General features: G+C 42.1%; 1 protein-coding gene across 7 annotated transcripts in view; it reads left to right on the top strand.

Annotated features, from left to right (window-relative positions):
* Nucleotides 1–19,909, top strand: part of ptprdb (protein tyrosine phosphatase receptor type Db) — a 145,153-nt gene extending 125,244 nt beyond the window's left edge. For all 7 annotated transcript variants that reach the window (XM_071503787.1, XM_071503780.1, XM_071503779.1 and 4 more), the window contains 12 exons: nucleotides 387–484; nucleotides 2,610–2,733; nucleotides 5,011–5,186; nucleotides 8,094–8,213; nucleotides 8,901–9,055; nucleotides 10,546–10,831; nucleotides 13,764–13,942; nucleotides 14,051–14,177; nucleotides 14,815–14,940; nucleotides 15,044–15,198; nucleotides 16,164–16,299; nucleotides 16,436–19,909. In XM_071503787.1, the coding sequence (XP_071359888.1) occupies nucleotides 387–484; nucleotides 2,610–2,733; nucleotides 5,011–5,186; nucleotides 8,094–8,213; nucleotides 8,901–9,055; nucleotides 10,546–10,831; nucleotides 13,764–13,942; nucleotides 14,051–14,177; nucleotides 14,815–14,940; nucleotides 15,044–15,198; nucleotides 16,164–16,299; nucleotides 16,436–16,504 (1,751 nt within the window). In that variant the 3' untranslated portion in view covers nucleotides 16,505–19,909. The remainder of the gene's footprint in view (nucleotides 1–386; nucleotides 485–2,609; nucleotides 2,734–5,010; nucleotides 5,187–8,093; nucleotides 8,214–8,900; nucleotides 9,056–10,545; nucleotides 10,832–13,763; nucleotides 13,943–14,050; nucleotides 14,178–14,814; nucleotides 14,941–15,043; nucleotides 15,199–16,163; nucleotides 16,300–16,435) is intronic.
* The last annotated feature ends 1,661 nt before the right edge of the window (nucleotides 19,910–21,570 follow it).

Here is a 21,570-nt window from a genome sequence, read left to right as displayed (position 1 = left end):
ATCAAAATGCCTCTGGACTACTTCTTTAAAAACCCAAATATGTTTTTTTTTTTTTCTTCATGCTAAATTTTTTAACTGCCTGTGTCATAGTCTTTTTTTATCTTCACCAGCAGTGTGCATTTACTCTGAGGACATGTTATTGTGCCTCAGTAACTTTCAGAACACGCACATTGTTCTCTCTGTCTGCCTAGAGAGAAAATGGTCACTTAACAAAAAAAAAACAACAAAAAAAAAAAACAACACTTCCATTTGCTTCCTGCACTGACCATGGACAGAACACTAAACAACACATCCTCTGAGAATCCTAACTCTTAACATTTTCCTCCCAAAGAGTTTAGTTGTACGTGTATAGAAATGGCCTCTTTTTCTATTTCTGTGCTCGGCAGGCATGGCAAGTCACCCGCCTGTCCCCATCTCTGAGCTGGCAGATCACATTGAGCGCCTCAAGGCAAACGACAATCTCAAGTTCTCTCAAGAGTACGAGGTAGGAATGCTGATTATCTGTCCCTGAAAATCTTTAACTTGGAGAATTCATCTGGTTTTGATGCAGTCACACGCATTTATCTTTCACTCATCACTTTTTTTTGTGTCGATGCAATTTCAGTGGTGAGCGCTGTACATTCCCCCTCACATACTCTCTGCGGTTAAGTTGCATTTTGATTTGTCTTCATAGAACGATACAAGATGAAGCACATCTTCCCCCATCTACTGTCTTGTTGTTATCTATACAAATGTAAAGAGAAATTGAAATTGCAAGCTCAGAGAGAGTTTGCTTACGGCCAGATGGTTATCAATCCTCTGGTGGAGAAAGAGGAGAGATAAATAAAGACAGGGAGCAAACTCGCCAGGAGATACACGATTCAAGTGTTCTCTGCAAAAAAAAAAAAAAGATTTTTGATTAGTTTTCTACAACTTGCAGTACAGTTAATGTGGAACCCAAAAAAAGCATCAACATGGCGATAACAATGTGCCTGAACTTGGTGTGCTGAACTGCAGTAAAAAAAAAAAAACAAAAAAAACACACATCAGTAGAAATATTTCCCAATATTTCCCTGGCTCTGTTGCAAATGGTGCTGGCATCACAATGAGCTCCACAGAGAGCTATTAAAGGGGTAAAAATGTTTTCTTTTCCTTGCAAAAAAAAAAGAGAAAAAAGAAAAAAAAAATCAGTTTAAACTGATGGCCTCTGGGTGAAGAAGGAGACATAAGGCTCTAATTGGCTACCACAAGAGAGAGCCAAATTGTGTGTGACAGAGATACATATTTCGAAGAAGAGAAGGACACATTATGCAAAGAGTAGAAAAACAGAGGGAGGATGTTTCAGGGAGAAAAGCGTCAGGAGAGAGGGTAAAGGAGGGTGGAAGAGACAGTGAGGGAGAAGCCGTATGTAATTGTGGTGTGAGTTGGAACCGCTCGGTTGAGCCTCACATTCTCTCTGCATGACTGTGTGCTTTGTTCGGTCCTGAACCCTTAACGAGGGAACGAGAGAGACGGATGGAGGAGGGATAGATGGCGAAAGAGAGAGAGAGAGAGAGAGAAACGATTGCGGTGTAATAATCAGACACACATGATGTTGAGCAGCGCACAGAAAGCTGCCTCAAACACACACACACACACACACATCCACACACTCATCCAGTACCACCCCTGTCCATTTTTTCCCCCAACCAAACCATAATTATGTGTCATAAAATATTCAGAATTGCTAAACTGCTCTGGCTCTCTCCTCTTCGTCCCTCTCCATTGACAGCCTCATAATGACCTCATGTCTGCCTCTCCCAGCTAACTGTAATGGTTACACTGTAATTACCCTCCAGGAACTTAATGTGTTGGTCTAACACAACCATCCTTTCTCCCCCAAAGGAATTTATTGGGCTTTTATCATCTTTCTCTGGTAGCTATTTTTCTGTCATAAGTGGAAAGTCCCTACCTCATTGTTGTTTCAAGAAATGGGATATTGGGTTGCAGTATCAATAAAGCCTTGTTCATTTTCAATTTGTACTCAGTTTCTTATGTCGGGGTTACGGTACAGCAACACTGGACAATGCCTTTACACTCAAATGGGATTGTCCAATTCTTGCTTTCCAGATGCCAATTTCTGCATTTGAGGCAGAGCTTAAGATGTAACACTTGAGTTGAAGCGGTACTGCTCATAGTGTATGTCTGATATTGTTAGAGACAGTGCATGCCACGTCTTACAACACTGCAAGGGTTGAAAAGTGGTTTTTGAAAAGATATTTTAAAAGAGTTGTTAGTTCTCGGCTTCTTATGCAAGTGACCTTTGACTTATTGACAATAACAGTTTTTTCAGCATTTTAATCAAAAAAGGGGATTTTTTTTCCCTTGCTGTAATGAATACCTAGAGCATGTTTGCTGTGGCCACTTTTTCAGAACATAATCCTACTGACATGCCACACGCTGGTATAACCATTTGAAAACCAGTAATTACATTTTTAATAGAACCAAAACATCTCTTTAAACGAAAAACTTGACTAAAGCATTCACTGGTGCTCACTGTCTGAAACTACTCAAAATCAAAGGACTGTAATAATTCTGCAAGTATGTCTGTGCATCTTCCTTGCTCTTACTTTGACCCATGTGTCTTGTAGTCCGTCGACCCCGGTCAGCAGTTCACATGGGAGAACTCCAACTTGGAGGTCAACAAACCAAAGAACCGCTACGCTAACGTCATTGCCTATGATCACTCCAGGGTTATACTCTCCAGCATTGAGGGTAAGTGTGTGTGTGTGTGTGTGTGTGTGTGTGTGTGTGTGTGTGTGTGTGTGTGTGTGTGTGTGTGTGTATACTCCTGTGTTTGTACAAGAGTACAGATGTTGATAATGAGGACATTTTTAGGAAGTGAGAGCATTTCAGTCACTTCCTCACTTCTTTAAAGGCTGCTTGAGGTTTATGACTTGGTTTCAGGGTTAAGGACATGGTAAGGGTTTAGACTGGGCATTTAGTTATGATGGATGAGGTTGGGTTAGAGGCTGGGGAGTATCAATGAGAGCCATCACAAGTACTGAGGCACACACACATGAATTTGAGTTGAATCTGTGTTGATTTGTGTGTGAGAGAACTGCTGTCCATGACTGTGTGTAGATGGTAGAACACATATGAAATCCTGTGCGTGCATTGCATATTCACCATTGAAATAATAATTTCAGGATCCAAACAAACTGCTGTTTCCCACCCTCTGAGGCACCTCATCATACAACTGATACAGTCTCTCACTTGTCCACTTCAGTATCTGTGAAAATAATTTAGGCCTCACACTTTATTTATAGCCTAGTTGCTAATATATTTTCATGGTGTGCCCATTTTCTTGGATTTCATCTTTTTGAACGGTCTGAAAAATGAGAAGAAAAAATAGTCTCAGTCCTGTTCTCAGTGTGCATTTTGATGCGCACTCACCCACCTCAGCTGGGAAAGACCTGAGGCAGAGAAACTGGCAGCTCCAATGTGGAGAGAGGGAGGCAGTGGGAGGCCAAGCCCAAACAGATGAGTCTTATCTGGGCAGAGCATGTGTGAGCAGCCCTTCCACCCCCGCCTGTCCTGGAGCCCTGGCTGTCTGTCTTTCTTTCTGCTTAGAAAACACATATACTCTTGAGCATGTCCAAACACACACACACACACACACTAAAGATTTAAAACACATGCACAGGATGAAAACAAGCGCAGATATGCACTTTTGCTCCCAGTCTCCTCCACACATTCATGAACACACACTCTCTGCCAAGCCAGTGTAGCCACCAAGTGACTGGAAGTGTGTGTGTGTGTGTGTTTTATCTGCACAGTGCTTCTGCTATAGTCCCTTGCAATGAAGTTGTAGCACATCAAAGCCTTTAGCCAAGCTGTCTTTTAAAGACTGAGGTTGACAAACATGTGTTAGAAGCTCTTCTTACCATCTGTCCCCATCCCATTTAAAATAAGTTGTATGAACACCCCACACTCCTCTGTCATTCCAATTTGTGTGTGTCTGTGGTGTGTGTGCAATGATGGCTCAGGGTTTTACAACTGTATGGAACCGTGTCGGGCTCATAAAATAAAATGCTGGAGGAGAATCAGCTCCAGGAGTTTCCTCCTGTCGGGATTCTACTGTTTGCTCATTGACTTCCATCTTTTTAAATGTAAACTGCGATCAGACGACTCAAAAGGAGTTTTGTGTCCTACTTCGGCAGAATCGGGTCACGGCTGAATGTGCGCGTGCACGTCTGTGTGTATGTTTGTGTGTGTACATTGGTGTTCTGGTGTATGTGTGCATGTTTGAGCTGTGACTCAGTGATTTTTCGGATTATGGTATTAGGCCCCAGATGAGCAGGACTGATCCTAAATCAAACACACACAGACGGTCACGCGCACTCACACACACACACACACACACACACACACACACACACACACACACACACACACACACACAATCCCTTCCAGGACAAACAGTGTCAGCCGAGTCTTACACAGAGACGGCCTTACAGTCATATTGCCATTCAAAGCGACACATCCAGAGTATACTCAGATTAGGCCCATGATCGTCTTAGCATGTATTATAAAACAAGACGGCTGAACAATCCAACACCAAAGGACGCTTGGTCCTGTGAAAACATTAATCTCCTAGCCATGACCTCAGATGATCCACACTCTTTATTGCTGGGACATAAACCTGCTTTCATGGCAAAAGACTTTAAATAATCCATATAGATTATTTCACCATGAATGAGAATAAGAGTCAGGTTCATCTGCAAAGAAAATTACTTGGACAAAGAGTGTTTTCCTGTGATCAGTGCAGAGACATTCAACCCTAATGCCATTCATCAATCACACACGATGCAGCGGGCACACATGAAATAATGTGGGGTGTTTCAGCAGGTTCTCTGGGTGAGCTCGTCCCTCTCTCACACACTTCAGCCCGTCACAATTCATCCTCCTCCTCACTCTGCTTCCACTCTACTTCTCTCCCTGCCCTTTTCCACCACGCTCCCTAACCTTGACTCTCTCCTTGTTTTGCAGGTGTCCCAGGCAGTGACTACATCAACGCTAACTATATTGATGGCTACCGCCGTCAGAATGCCTATATCGCCACTCAGGGCTCCCTCCCTGAGACATTCGGGGACTTCTGGAGGATGGTGTGGGAGCAGCACACAGCCAATATTATCATGATGACCAAACTGGAAGAGAAGTCACGGGTAAGAAAAAGGGGGGAGGATAAGATGGGTGTACGTGGCACAGGGTAGGACAGCAGCATGTCAACACCGGCATAGGGGACTATAGTAAAGGATAGACTACAGAGGCAGTGACGGATAGTGTGAGAGTGGGATAAGCTAAAGTAGAGTAGGTTAGGGTCAAGGTAGTATAACAAGCTAGGCCAGTATACACAGAATACATGATTTTTCAGCAATGTCAGTGATGATGAATATCATTATTGACCAGGGAAGAAAGTTGGGTTTTGACCATTTAGTAGCGTAAACTAATATGGTGGAATATGAATGGGCAGACTCTCATGAAGGAAGTGGAGTATTGTGGGATGAGGAAGACACGGACAGGGAAGGGTAAGATGAATGGGGTATTGATGACAGGATAGGCTGTTTAAGAGTTAGACAAGTATAATAAAAAAATAGGAAAGAGGTGAGTAATCAATATTGAAGGTTACAGCACAGTGAAGTGAGAGGAATAAAGTACAGTTAGGTGACAGTTGAGTCAGGGTAAGATGGGATGTGGTTGGTTTGACAGCAGTGGAGAGGTTCAGGACAGACCACAGCAGGGCAGGATGTTCATTTTTTTAGGGTGTGGAAGGACAGTAGAGGCCAGATGGATTCAAGAGAACAGAGTGGACAAGGAGAGGACAGAAGAGGCAGAATATGTCATGATGTAGTACAAAAATAGCTTGTAGAATAAACAAAAGCTGCCAACATGATCGATGACAACCAAACTAAAAGTGTGTAAGTGAGGGGATTGCAGTAAGGAGCAGGAGAGCGGGGATGGGGGTGGGGGTGAGCACACGGTGGCGTGTAGTTGACCAGAGCAGAATACAGTAAAATAAAATTGAGTAGAATGGTGACCAAGACCCGGGGGAATTACAACTGCTGCTAAATTGGGTTTAGGTAATGAATTAGAAAATCATTTGGCTTCAAGGCATTTTGCTGTTGCTAACAGAATATGTACTTGAGTAAAAATCCAATGTAATGAGAATGTCATGTTGGAATATAATGAACAAGAATGGCTTGAGGTATGAATCATGGTTAAGTGTTATCCAATTATGTCCAGAGCCCTGTTCAGAAAATGATCCTTTCCTCTCATCTGTGCTTCTTTTCCTATTAACCTGTGCCTTGTGTTAAAACTCTGTTTCCTTTTCAACTTTTTCCAACTGTCTCTGTTGTGTCTGTTTGACCCTCAGATGCCCTCTTATTTCTTCTCTAAGGCAAGACCTCTCTTTCTCTCCTTTGCTAATCCCTTTTAAAATGCAACCTCACCTCACATGGTTTCCTCCTTACCTTTTTTCCTCTATTCAGTGCCTTTTTTTTTCCTGCTGTTTCCCCCTTCTTTTTTCTCTCCGCAATAACCAGTGCATTGAGTGAGAATGCTGAATTGTTTTCAACTCACCACAAGGCACTTATAGTTAACTAAAAACAGGTTTTATTATAACCACTGCAGTTCAGACAGAGTGCACATTAGTGTCTACAGTTTGCATGATCACACCCACAGCTGTTTTTCTCTTTTCTTGTCTTGTGGCTATGCAGTACAGGACGTAGCCATCAAAGTGTCATTTTTTTTACACCGTGGCTACATTATCATGAGGTTTTATGACATTTTTTTTTTTTTTGTTTTGGTGGAGGACTGCAGAGCCCCTAATTGTAAGGCATAGGCTGCTACTGTCTCATAAATATGATACCTCTTTAGTTTGTGAATGCCTGCTTTAAATTCTCTATATTCAATAAAGTAGTTACAACAATAAAAGCATTCAATTTGACTATTCTTAGATGTTTATTATAAGCCCACAACCTCTGTTTCTACTGCTTGAGGGAGTAGTGGGCTGTTTGTTGGAAAAAATGATTTAATCTCATTTAACACCTCTCAACATTATGCCATTATGTGTTTATGCATTAACAACACAGATGATCACAGATGGTCCCACTGTGGGAATCATGCCAGTATGCTTCCTTTTAGCACCAATCAAACCATATAAAAGCAGTGCGCAGTTATGCTGTCCATATATCAATGGATAATATAGTCTTCACACCAGGCATTTACTGCGATCCTGTTTAGTCTTTGGCAGTGGTCTAGCCCCCCTACGTGGACGACCATTCTTGTCCCCACAGTATCTCAAGGTCTGGTGGGAAAACAACAGTTGAAAAGCTGTAATTACAGCCTGAACATTCTGGGCCAAAACGCATAATCCCCAGTCTGGAGCAGTGGAATGCAGAGCGAGCTGAGCTGAGCTCCCTGCTGTCTTTGATGTGAGGACTGGTGGGATCAGCACATAACGTTTGGTTTGGCCTGATTCTGCCAAGGCCCTCCTCCCCTCTTTTCTCTCCTCTGGGATTCTTTTTTTTTTGCTCTCCCCTCTATGGTCTCTGAGGCTGAGATGACGAACTACAAACATGACTGCCTTATACATGGGAATTCTAGGTGTTTTGGTGGATAGGGGTACTGGGATCTGGTGTGCGGGGTGTAGTTTTGTAGGGATTTGTGAGATTGAACTTTAGGTGTCACTTGGCTTTCCTGAGCACTATGGTGGATCCTTGTGAGGGAGCCCACCAACCTTTGGCAAATTCATGCCACACAGTTTTCTAGTATTTGAAACCACTTGCTGGATCACACACCCCAGAAAGCAGAACTCTCTCTCTCTCTCTCTCTCTCTCTCTCTCTCTCTGTCACTCTTCACCCCACACACACTCACTAAAAGCCCTGTCACACGCTGGGTTGTCTCTATATGCACATTTTTTTTCAAACATTACTGTCTGAATTTTGCAAACCCTCTCACTGATCTGCTTCAACACTCCCCTCCTATTTTGCCTCGGTACACATGCACATGCAGCCAAGTACAGACAAATCTAAACTGCATATCTCACAGATTCTCCCTTCTTCCCTTCTAGGTCAAGTGCGATCAGTACTGGCCAACCCGGGGCACAGAGACCTACGGCCTCATCCAGGTCACTCTACTGGACACAGTGGAGCTGGCTACCTACTCTGTCAGGACCTTCGCTCTTTACAAGGTAACATGACGTGTGCAGCGGAGTGTAATGGGGTCAAGTGTGTATTGATCTGATGAAATATTCATGTATATTAGTTTGTGTGTTTGTGCTTGATTCTGTGGCGATGACACAGATTCTTGCTTGTATTTGTGACCTAACCTGACAAACAGCCATATGAGAACGCACAAGATTTTTTTTCCTCCTTTTTCATACATTATTGATCCATGAACAGTACATTTATTTGGTCACATACTGTATCTATGCTAGTCATGAAATGTTATTGTGCATTTTAAACGGTACATCTGGTGATATTCTATATTTGTTTTAATGTCAACAAATCCCAGGAAATGACCGAAACTAAGAATTAATTGATCCTAGAGCAACAAAAGTGTATTAATCTATGGCTGAAAAAAGTCTCAACGAAGGTGCTTTTCATTAATGTTTGCTAAAAACTACAATGCCCATGTGTAGCCTTTTAAACAAAAATGAAACTATATGTGTTACCTGTTATTGGAAGATTTACATCTTCAGTAGGAATGACTGGGGCTGGTGTTGAATGCCACAGACAGGGTAGGGAAGTTAGAAAGTATTGAGACACAGGCCAGTGCATTTCTGGTTGTGGTATTTTCATAGGATTTGTTGACAATTAGAAAAAACATAGAATCACATCAGCTTTATATTTAACACTCCATCTTTCTGCTCATCCAGAGCGGCTCCAATGAGAAGCGCGAGGTCCGTCACTTCCAGTTCACAGCCTGGCCGGACCATGGGGTGCCTGAACACCCCACCCCCTTCCTGGCCTTCCTTCGGAGGGTCAAGGCCTGCAACCCTCCAGACGCAGGACCCATGGTCGTCCATTGCAGGTGTGTGTGTGTGTGTGTGCGTGTGCATGAAACACTTATATGTCATTTTAGGTTTTACTTGGCAACATAATTTTCAAAAGCCCAGGAGTCTGTGAAAATCGACAAGAGTCCAGGAGCACTTGTATAAAATCAATCACAGGTCCAGAACTGAAATGAGATTGACCTGCCATTATGAGAACCCCAAAAACATTCCTCCCTTAACAACCTCCATCATCTCTAAGACTAACAACAACAGCAGCCACCATGCTGACCCTATTTACTATAAGAAGGTTTCATTTTTCCGACTATTTACCATTTAAGCTGGTGGTAGATCTGGGTTCATAAGTTTATATTCAAATGATCTGCTGTCTGAGCAGCAGGGGGTTTGGAGGAAGATTCTGGAAACTTGTCATTACTATCTTGGCACAGTGTTTAGCTCCACAGCTGGGATGAAGCTGGTATTTTGCTCTTACCAGGAAGTGAAGGAGAGAAGAAGATAGAGGGTAGCAGAGGGAATGTGGAGCAGAAGCTCTTGGGAGGAAGAATTAGGGAGGTACAGATGAGGAGGAAGAGAGGAAAGAGGAATAAAAAGGGGATTGAGACAATGATTGAGAGGGAGAGTTAGCAAGGGACCGAGAGTTAGAGGAGGAGATACGTGCAGAATGAGAGAGAAGGTGAGGTCAAATCCAGGACACGGTGGATGGAAATGATGAATTAAAGAAAAGGAAAGGTGGAGAGAAAATGGAGTCTTAAAAAAAAAAAAAGGTACAAATGTGAGAGTGAAAAAGTGGTGGGGCTGGTGCGAGAGTGTTGGAGAGAAGATAAAGAGGCAGGGAGATGAAGGTGGGAGGGGGGTGAAAAGGTTGGCAGGAGAAGAGCTCCTCCTAATCTTCCGTAGCAGTCAGATGGAGTATCTAACAGGATTATCAGTCAAATTTAATTATCCAGGCAAGACTCCATCATAATGTGTCTTAACATATCAACCAGCCGCTGTATCAAACAATGGACCGAATCTCATTCTACCTGAGCAACACACACATACACGCCAGTGCACGAACACATACACACTGGTATTAATTTAACCATATAAAGAGGTTTTTATTCACTTGCAGAAACTTGCTTGGTCAGGGTGTTTCACCATTTAGGTACTAGCACAGCAAAAATGTGAAGTGTTTGGGTGGGCAGCTAAATGTATTATATTTCTGGATTGTATGTCGATAGGAGAGGATATCTTCCTAATGCCAGTGAGACGGTGATGCTGACTCATCGCTGATGTCAATTTTTACAGCCTTTGTTGGAAATATTGCTGCCTGGCATCTTTTGTGATATTTAGTTGACTTAGGCACAATATGTTAAGAGCTTCTGCGCTGTGCAACAGGGCCAGATTTGTACCAGGTCTGAAGACACAGCACACACTCAGGAAATTATTTGTTCGACACTTCATACCCCAGGTTATTTAAGAAAATCACATCACCATCTGTCTCCCCCCCCCCCCTCTTGTTTTGGCTCAGCGCTGGAGTGGGTCGCACAGGCTGCTTCATCGTGATTGACGCCATGACGGAGCGAATCAAGCATGAGAAGACCATCGATATCTACGGTCATGTCACGCTCATGCGCTCCCAGAGGAACTACATGGTCCAGACGGAGGACCAGTACATCTTCATTCATGACGCGCTGCTGGAGGCTGTGACCTGCGGGAACACCGAGGTCCCTGCTAGGAACCTGTACTCCTACATCCAGAGGCTGACGCAGATTGAACCGGGAGAGAATGTCACCGGCATGGAGCTGGAGTTCAAGGTGAGAACTATTCACCATATCCCTGACGGTGGTAAAATAACTGATTTATGATGGTTCATAAAACCGATTAAATGATAATACTGTGACACTCCACTGGTCTCTGAAAGAGAGAGAGCCACACATAAGGTCAGATTTGAGGGTCAGCTACACAACGGCATCCTTGAAGGTGGTACTGTATATATTTAGAGCGATGCAGACACTTTGGCTCTTAAAATCAGTGTTTCTGGACCTAATGGGCCATCCTGACCCCATAAATAAAGTACAGTACATGGTCACATCAGAGGCTTGAAGCAAATGAACAAATGAGATACAACATGTTAACGATTGAGCTGCAGAGGCTAGCTGTTTCACCCTGTTTCCGGTCTTTGTGCTAAGATAAGCTAATCTACTGACCTTAGTCCCATACTTAAGACTCACATGGGTGGTATAGATCTTTTAGTCTCATTCTCTACAGGAAGTAAATAAGTGCAAACTGTTATCCTATATTATATATCCTATAATATATATATATATATATATATATATTAAAATTTAAGAATTTTGCTTCCCACCCTAATAAAATCTAAACAGCATCATAAAGCAACATGTAAATGAAAATGAAATGAAGTTAATTGAAAGAAGCTCTTGTTAAAAGACACAGCATCTCAAACAATGACGATGTTGTTGACAAAAGAATCTTAAGATCCATTTAGTAGCTTTTCTGGAGCTCATGACTGCATCATACAGTCCACATTAGCAGACTGAGTTTGCTTGATTATCATGTAACTTTACATGTTCAAACTTGCCCTGATGCTGAGCACCTCTAGCACTTCTCATCCATTTTGACCCAAAAGACTTCGGTTCAGGTTTGATACTTGACCTTGGGAACGGTCACACCTTCAGATCTATTTAGTAGCTGCTGAAGATGTTCATTGGAGGATCGTCTTGGGAAGAACAGCTTAGGAACAACCTTCTCCTCTCCTGCACCTGAAATTCCTGACCTTGATAGTTACTTAGCATCTTTCCCAGGGCGGTTAGAGGTCCTTAGATTTTCAGTCCCCCACTGAGAGTTTTATATGGTCATTATAGATGGTTGGATTTGAAGGGGATTATGGGATTGTACCTTTTGAATCCAAGGTAAGAGAGTTCTGCTGGGGGGTTTAGAAAGCATTGTAGCTTTAAAAGTTTGATGGGCCTGCACACAAAAACCATATAGTATAGGCCTGCAATCTTTGGGAAAGGTCAAATGGGCGTTTTCAAACACTTAGGGAGCTGATCAGAATTCAGAGTGAGCCCACCAAACATAGACATTAATACACACACAAGAAGAATGAGTGCATAAGGGGTTCAAAGTGTTATTGAGTAGTGTCATTTTCATTTTATTCTAGCTGTTTTTACTTTGTTTACTCTGATATTCACCTCTTGCCAGACAAGTTCTCTGCAGACCTGTCTGGCCTGGCTGGGTGAAAAGAGAATCAGCTTTAGCAATACAGGTATATATATTGAAAGCAGGTGGCTTAAATTTTTCCTGGAATGGTTTGTGTCTGCTCAGACGCTCAGAGGGCAAAGTAAATACAAAGCCACTCCAAGCAATCTCCTTCATCCTATGCTCCCGCATTCCTGTCCTAATGGCAGCGGTCTGCCCAGAATGACAATGAACCGAGTGCTGTTTGCTCAGCCTTGTATTGATGTAAAACATATGCCAGGGTTGTCCCAGTCACCAGATTTCATCTCACTCGAACACTTATGGGGCATTGCGGAGCGCCATCTGAAGCAGCACTTTCCACCTTCATCAACAAAAACGCCAAAAAGGATGGAAATTCTCATGGAGGCGCGGCGTCGCATCCCTCACACAAAGTTGAAGCATGTGTGAGAGAAAAGCAAGGAACAGAGCTGTTCTGGCAGCATTTAGTAATCCAACACCCTATTAAGAAGTCATGTTTTTGTTTCCTTTCACACGGAGTTTACTGGTTGAGCTTAAAGAGGCTGCCAGCAGGTTATGGTTTTACCCAAGCTTAACAGATGCCGAAAATAATGGCATGTATCAAAGCGGTGAAAGGCTTTGTGTTTGTCAGGCTTCATTGATAAGGCCGAGTCAAATTCAAACCAAATGACACGAAGAATTAGTATTGTTTACACCAAATACTAGGTTCAGAGTACTCAAATGAACTAATGAACCTTTGGTCTGGGTGGGATTTTCCATCTTGGTCTGTCTATAAGAAAATGAGGTACCGCTGTTGCTCCCACAGCGCTCCGGTAGCCACCGATGGTCGAGGCTCAGTTCACGAGACCCCATTGCCCTCCCCCCCCCTCCACTCTACCCCATGAGTCTGCGGTTTCCCTCTGCCTATTCTCTGTCGTTCCGCCTTTTCGTTTTGCCATGTCATCCAGTGGTTGAGTGTGAGAGAGACTGTACAGTATGTGCTCACGTCTGCCTTTCCACATGTATCCATATGAGCGTGTGTGTTCCAGGGTGGTTTTTTTTGTTGTTGTTTTTTTTTTTCCCCTTCGTGCAGGATCAACTGTGGTTCACATATGTGCGTTGAGAGAGTGTGGGGCCTTGTGGTTTCCTGCCCCTCGACTCTTGATTTTCTTCTTCCTCCTCTCATTCATTATATTCACCCTTCCCTTCCCTTCCCTACCACTGCCCTTGTCCCCCTAGATCGACCCTCCTTTGTTCAATTGAAGATGTCCGGCTAAATATCCTCAGGCCCGCCGAGTCAAGCTGATTTTCTCATTTCAGTTGTCCATTGTGCCAGAGGAAAACCAAGCCTTGTGCTGAATACATTTGAATGAGGTCCTTGAATTTGCCTGAACTTCCTTTTTATTTTCCATCCTCCCTTTAACCCATCCATCCCTCGTGTTTTGTGTGCTCTCACTAACACTACTTCTCAGGCCCATATCTTAGGATCAGTCAGTGATATTGTATAATTGCTGTTTTTCTCTTTCCCAGCGTCTGGCCAGTGCCAAGGCCCACACATCACGGTTCGTGAGTGCCAACCTGCCATGCAACAAGTTCAAGAACCGGCTGGTGAACATCATGCCCTATGAGACCACACGTGTGTGTCTGCAGCCAATCAGAGGAGTGGAGGGATCTGACTATATCAACGCCAGCTTCATTGATGGATACAGGTCAGAGAGAGCTGAACTGAGCATCATATAATGTTTTATATGCCCTCTAGGCCTGTAGAGAGGATGTCATATTCATATATACGGTAATCCATGTATTTGTGTGTGTAGGCAGCAGAAGGCCTATATAGCAACCCAAGGTCCGTTGGCTGAAACCACAGAGGACTACTGGAGGATGCTGTGGGAACACAACTCCACCATAGTTGTCATGCTAACCAAACTGAGAGAAATGGGACGGGTACGGATGCACAGACACACACCACTCTGATTGCTATGTAAGATTTACTACAGGAAAATAATAAAGGAAAATCTAGATAAAGAGACAACAAAAATCTTTGAAACCCACATTAATAAGACTCTGCAGCTTTTAAATAATAGATTAATTTTCAATTTATATAAAGCCACAAGATCAAATAGTGATTTGGACTTGATTACATGATCAATTTTGCTTAAACGTGTATTGTAATACAGTATCACACACTATATTGTAATTACGACTCATTATTATTTTGAAGCACAAGCTAAAGTGCAGCATAATCAGCAGCTCTTTTATATTTAGACTTTCCAGTGGCAGAAGTTCTCACAGGGAGAGCACTTTTGAGCTCCGCGAACCACTACAAAAAAAGTATATGAAGCAATGAAAGTGCAAGCGACACAGTGAGAAGAGTGAATATGCAAGAGATAGCGGTCTGAGTTATGTCTCATGAACCTCATATCTTATCTCCCGGAAAATTATCTTCAAGTGAATAATGAATTTCACAAGTCATGGAGACATTTCAATGACATAGTAGCTAGAAATTGTTCTCCTGTCACACTAAATCTCTCAGTCATGATGTAGAGCTCTGAACTGAAGCCTCTGTGCTGTCCTCCTGCAGGAGAAATGTCACCAGTACTGGCCTGCCGAGCGCTCAGCCAGGTACCAGTACTTCGTGGTGGATCCCATGGCTGAGTACAACATGCCCCAGTACATCCTACGAGAGTTCAAAGTCACTGATGCCAGGGTGAGTCATCAGTTTGTGTGTATATGTGTTAGTTTATTTGTACCGTTTTACACATATTTTTCCTCTGGATTTAAAAGGAATAACACATTTCCTTCATTTTTAGGACGGCCAATCACGGACTGTTCGTCAGTTCCAGTTCACTGATTGGCCAGAGCAAGGAGTGCCAAAGTCAGGGGAGGGATTCATTGATTTCATTGGCCAGGTGCACAAAACGAAAGAACAGTTTGGCCAGGATGGGCCAATTACTGTGCACTGCAGGTAAGATGCATCCTTCCCACTGCCCTCTGTATATTTTATCATCAACCAGTGTCCAAGTCTCACAAGGAGAAAGAATATGTGTGATAAATAGAAGGCATTTCATATCTCCCAACGTCCTCTTAACCAGACGTCTAACCTTTAAATTATTGAGAATTATTCCATTTTGACAGAGCGTTCCTATTTGAATTGACACAGCTTTTGTAGCCATTACAGCAGTGGTTATGTGAAACTATTCAACCAATCATTGCAACTCAAGTCGGTCAGTGAGTGAGATACACACTGAAATTAGAGGGGAAAGTGGGATAGAAGAAGGAAAGAAAGAGAAAAGGACATGTTGAAACTGTTGAATTGTTATGATGTGTTGAGATTGTTTGCTATAAAATGGTTGAGACCGTTGGAGTTAACCATTAAGAAGAAAAATGGAAAGTCAAGCTACACTTTTTATTTCAGTTTGTAAAATTAAGCACCTGATTATAATTTTTCAAAAACCCTTTGTAATATATCACTTATTACAGCCATTATTAGAAATATAGTTATTATTATATAGAGGTATTATTTTATTATAATTATAATAAAATTACATATACATATATATAACAACTAAGACCAATGTTCTGGACCTTTGCTTGGGGAAATTTTGTCTAACTGGACCTCTTGAATTTTAATTGAATTCCCCTGGTTTACATAAATAAATGTCAGATTTGTGCAAAGGGAAGAAAAACACCCACAGATGATCATTCAAGCTGAAAGGTGGTCTAGGGTTGGAATAAAGGTGAGAAGAGATGGGGCTTGAGGGTGGCTTGTAGCAGTGACAGGAGCCTTTACACTATATCATCTGTACCACATGTAAACCAGTAATCACAAGTAGGTCATTTTTGATAAGTGCAGCTTATTATACGTGACTGCAGGTGCTAAAATCTTAGATACATCCAGTTCTAAGTATGTCTCCACCTGTCCACCAACAGTGCTGGAGTAGGGAGGACTGGTGTATTCATCACCCTCAGCATCGTGCTGGAGAGGATGCGGTATGAGGGCGTGGTGGACATCTTCCAGACGGTCAAGATGCTGCGCACCCAGAGACCTGCCACCGTTCAGACAGAGGTGAGCTTCTCCCACCATTATTATTGTGTCTCACTTTCCAGCTCATGCGCTGTTCCTTAGTCAGCCAACAAGTAGTGCATTTGTTTGTCTCTGCTCCAGTCTGTGTCTCTCACTGACCTGTTCTGCCTCCCTCCAGGACCAGTACCAGTTCTGCTACCGAGCCAGTCTGGAGTACCTGGGAAGCTTTGATCACTATGCAACATAAACCCAGTGGCTGTCTCTCATGCCACATCCCACCTAGTGCACTTTTCTTAGGTCACATGCAGCCTGAATTAATGCATTAGGCTGCGATGTTTCTTTGAAGATTTCGCCACCACATGCAGAGTGAAGGGGGACCATCGGCTTATCCCGTACCCAGAAACAGCACCTCTAACTGAGCCATAGCAACCTGCTTGACAAGGGTGTTTTCCTTCCACCCTCAGCCCAAACACACCAATTGGTCAGTCTGAAGAAGCAACTTCAACCACTGTTCCAATCAGAATACTTGATCAGATCTAGATTTCTATTCGTTTCAGTGCTTTTGTGAGCACCCAGATTGCTTTACATTGTTTGGGTGTGGAACTCTCACCTCATCCACCACCAGTGTAGCATCACCGACCTAAAAACAGGACCCGGCTACAGTATTTAGCTGTCACAGGAAATTTTGATTTTTCTATTATCTTGAGGACTATCTTGAAGGAGACTACAAATCCATCTTATGGAAGCCTCGTGAACTGAAAGAACTGGGACTTTTGAGCACCAGAGAATTGCCAACAGGAGACTGATAACACAGAGCACACAGTATTAAAAAGACAAAGAACACACATCCCAAAAAAAAGACACCAAGCAGTGTTTTTTTTTTTCTTTGTTTTTGAAACAGACTCTCATTTCCTGTGAATGAAAAAGAAGTATTTCTACCATACAGTAATAAAACCACCAGTTCAACCTTATGCTTCACAATTAAAGATACGGGAAATTTGAGAGAAGTATAAAATGCATACCACAAAGTAAAACATTAATTTAGTTTTTTAGAAAAATATAAATATGTGATTATCTTGTTTTTTAAAAACTGGGTGTTCCTTATGGCACGTTCTGTTTTTTGTTTTTACAGATTTATGACTTTGTCCCCACTGACCATACCAAGGCAAAGTTGGTGGGGGTTTTTTTTCCTTTTCTTTTTTCTGTGTAATCCAATGAGCTGTAGCGATTTTTTTAAAAAGTGATACAGTACTGTTTTGAAGTGTACAATCAAATCTAGTGTGGAAAATGTTCACAGTTCTATGAAAAATGCCACCATTGAGTGTCACTCTCCTGTATTCTCAACCCACTCTCTCTTTTTAAAAACACACATGTTCGCATGCACACAGGACTCTTGGCCTCGTCTCTTTCTGGCCTGTGATGTCAGAGACCTGGGGGCGGCCTTTTTTCTTTTTTTTTTTTTTTTTTTGAACTCCCTGGGGCCCACAGAGGTGCAGTTTAACCCCTGCTGCTACCAGTCCTGAATAAAGTCCTGGGAAGTTGTTCTGTGTGCACGTTGAGAGAAAGTCAGATAGAACACAACTACAGAGAGTATGCACAGAAAGCTAAATATGAAAAAACAAAAACAACTATTTATGTGTCCAAATAAGCTTCACAAAGATTTTCCAAGCAGGGAGCAAGAAAGGGATGTAGGGGAAGGAAGGGTCGGGGAAGGAACAATTATCTCACTGGAATGCTCACCTATGACTTTTCTCTCTGTCTGATTCAGTGTGCAATAAGTAGATGTATTATATATTTTTGTGTCAAGTCACTAACTGCAGTTATATGCCATTATGATGATACTGATGATGGTGCATCATTTTCCAGACACAAGGATGTTCCGCTCGATATGGTTCCCACCACGGTTCAATGTGTCCAAACTGAGGACAGACGACCTCTGGCCTCTTAGAAAGTAGATCTTTTATCCATGTCACAACTCCAGTAGACGATGTCATCCTTCTGTGTGTCAAGGCAACCAATGAATGATGGAACTCATATTTCAAACAGCATCTAATAAGTATTTTTGATTTTAGATTTCTAGTGCCTTATATTACACGCCTATTTTGATAAAGTTACTTTAAAGGGTTTTTTGTGTATTTTATGTGTGTATGCTTGTGTGTTTGTGAACTGAATGTCTGTGTATATTATTTTGTTACGTTACAGTATGTGAAAGTATCTTGTGTGTTCTGTTTTTCGCCTGTGAAATTTTGTATGGAAGGCTCTGTGTAGGCTGGATAGTTGTACTCATCACTTTCAACCCAGCAACTGCATCATTATGTCTCTTTTGATTTAAAAAAAAAATATATATTCAAAAATTCAAAATAGGTTATTAGCAGGCTGGTCTGATCACTTTTGGACAGAAAAAAAGTTTCTATGTTGACAGTTTTCCATCTTTTCTTCCTGGGACACTTGCACAAGCTTTATGTATAAACAGTATATATACTCTTTCATGGAGACTTCAGTTTGCCTACCATGAAACTGTGGCCACACTATCAACTTTGGCTCCGACTGTGAGCTGGCTCAGACAAGTCATACTTACTCAGCTATGTAGACGTCTATATAAAGCTGAACAGCAGTGGCTTTCTTTGTCAGTTTGAAAAAAAAAAAAAAAAAAGAAACAACAAACCATACAGATACGATCATGTATTCCACCTGACACCTTTCACCTAAAGTCAGTCAAACTGGTCAACTGTGTTCTTCATTCTGATGTCTACAGTGATATATTTTTTTCTTAAATGACAGAGGCTGAGAGAAGTTCAGGTGCTACATTTCCAACAACACACAACCTAAGTCATCATTTTTTTTTGTATCTCCATTTATGCTTAAGCATATATGGGATCGTTGACAGTTTTCCACCATCTTACAGTAAAACCCCTGTTGTCGTTTTTGTATGCATGGTACCACTTTTGAGATGCCCCTTTGGTCGCACCTGTTATGGGAAGACTTGCACTTTCTCTCTTTGTACTATGCACTAATACTAGTATCTTATTATCTCTAATAGCCCCCCCCCCCCCCCCCCCCAGCCCCCCCCCCCCCCCAGCCCCCCCCCTCCTCTCTCCAGCCCCCCTTAAAAAGAGTTTTACTTGAACTCAGTAAAGACAGACCCTGTAATGCTCACATGGTTGTGTATATGTAAATAACACAAAACACAGAGAGTAATTGAAATGCATAAATATGAATAAATAAATAAATGACTAAAGAGTGATTAAAAAATTTAACAGATATAGAGAGTGATATAATAAAAGGATGCACCCGAAATCACAGTTTTATGGCACAGCAGTATGTGCAATACATCACATTGTGGATTTGTTGGGAATTTTCACAAAAAAAGTGTTCTATTTTACCCCCAGTGTATCATGTAGATGGATAAAACTGGAGTTTATAAATTGTATAAAAACGAAAATATGGTGTGTTACTTGGATCAGTTACCTCCAATTGGTCTGTAAATGTAAACTTTTTTTTGTTTTGTTTTCTGCTCCGGGTCAATAAGTGCTTTTTATTTTCTTACATTGGTTCTCGGAGCGTGTGAAAACCAGAAAACAGGTCTGTATGGATTTCTGTTCTTTGTCGACACAAGTTTCATTTGTTACAAATAAACTCAAGTGAAATGAGAGCTGCTGCTGTTGTTTTCTATCTTCATATTTTACACTTTAAATAACATGCCCGGAATTATAAGCATTTCATTAACATGGGATTTTTAGATAACATTGCCAAAAAGTCTGTAAAAACTAAACTGTGAACTCAGCTTTACCCCATTACTACATAGATGTGGATAGGTTGAACAAACTTCCACTCTCCTGTTGGCCAAAGAAGATTCCCCTCAAAATAAATCATCCATTTGCCATTACCCCTGTTAATCCTGCCCTGTGCTGGTTCTCCTCTCTAAATTCAACAGTCAGTACATTTTACTGGAAAGGCAAAAAGCCCAGGATCAAAACAATGACACTGCAAAAACCCAAACAATATGGCGGGTTTGATGCTCCAAATTTTTACCGCTACTTCCTCTCCCACCAGCTTCAGTTTAGCCACATGACTCTGGACAAACAACTCCAGTTCTGCCTGGCTTGATATTGAACAGACCATCTGTAACGCTCTTCCCGTTCAGCATATTGCATTCACAGATAAATAAGTTAAGACCTACAGCTGCTTTGAAGTTAACACCATAAATACTGCTCTGACTGCCTGGTGGAAAGCAAATGACACCTTCTTTCAAACTGTCTCCTTCTGTTCTCAGTCCTACCTAACATAACCCTATGTTCATAATCCATAAGCAACCCATCAACTTCCCTGCTTGGAAACAGAGGAGTAACCAGCCACATTTCCAGTGGCAGATCTCTCAGGACCTTTGACCTTCTCAAACAAACATACAATGTATTACCCCACCAGTCTCTTGGCCAGTACATACTTCTGAAAGAGACCATAAAAAGAAACTTTTTCTAGCTCCACTCCTGTTACTACTATATTTACCCCTATATTAATATATAACCCAAAAAATTACTATCACAGATTATCACAATGACAACAGTGTTTTAATATCAATAGACAAATGGACAAATGGACAAATGGACTTTAATATACATATCACCTGGCAAACTATATTCAACACTAGTACACTAGTACATTCTTCGTCTCACACAATTTAATTCAGTACAAAGTCCACTTTGTGTACGACGGCTGTGGCTCAGGAGGTAGAGCGGGTCATCCACTTATCAGAAGGTCGGTGGTTCGATCCCCAGCTCCTCCGGTCCGGAGTGTCCTTGGGCAAGGCACTGAACCCCAGATTGCATCTGATGGCTGTTCCATTCCATCAGTTCCACTGTGTGAAATGAGACTCACGTTGTAAAGCGCTTTGAGTGGCTGACTGAGACCATACCAAACCATACAGAGTAACACCTGAACACACTGTCCCAGAGTACACAAGCACTTCCATGCATTCTGGCTTAAGGGAGCTTACCAGTCTGGTGGTTTTGGAGGTCATGTGAAAGCTGTCCAAGATCCTCTACCTCAGCATCCCCCTCTCCTGCTCCACCTCTCTCTCCTTACTTACAATCCCTCCAACATCTCCAAACGTCTCCAAACCTTCATGCTAATAGCAGTGACTGTGGTCAAGAAAACCTTATCACTCAACTGGAACGACAAAAGAAAGCTATCACTAAATTAGGGGCTCGATCTGTTAACAGATCAAGCAAACCTAGAAAAACTCACATCAACCCTGAAGGACAGTCTGACCCCATTCTGTAACACCTGGTCTCCTCTCCTACACCAACCAGCCAA

This window comes from Trachinotus anak, unplaced genomic scaffold (assembly GCF_046630095.1).
Source record: "Trachinotus anak isolate AG129_WGS33_773 ecotype Australia unplaced genomic scaffold, CSIRO_AGI_Tana_v1 ptg000019l, whole genome shotgun sequence".
Lineage (NCBI taxonomy): Eukaryota > Metazoa > Chordata > Actinopteri > Carangiformes > Carangidae > Trachinotus > Trachinotus anak.
The sequence above is the reverse complement of the archived record's forward strand: the minus strand, read 5'-3'. Positions and strand labels throughout refer to the sequence as shown.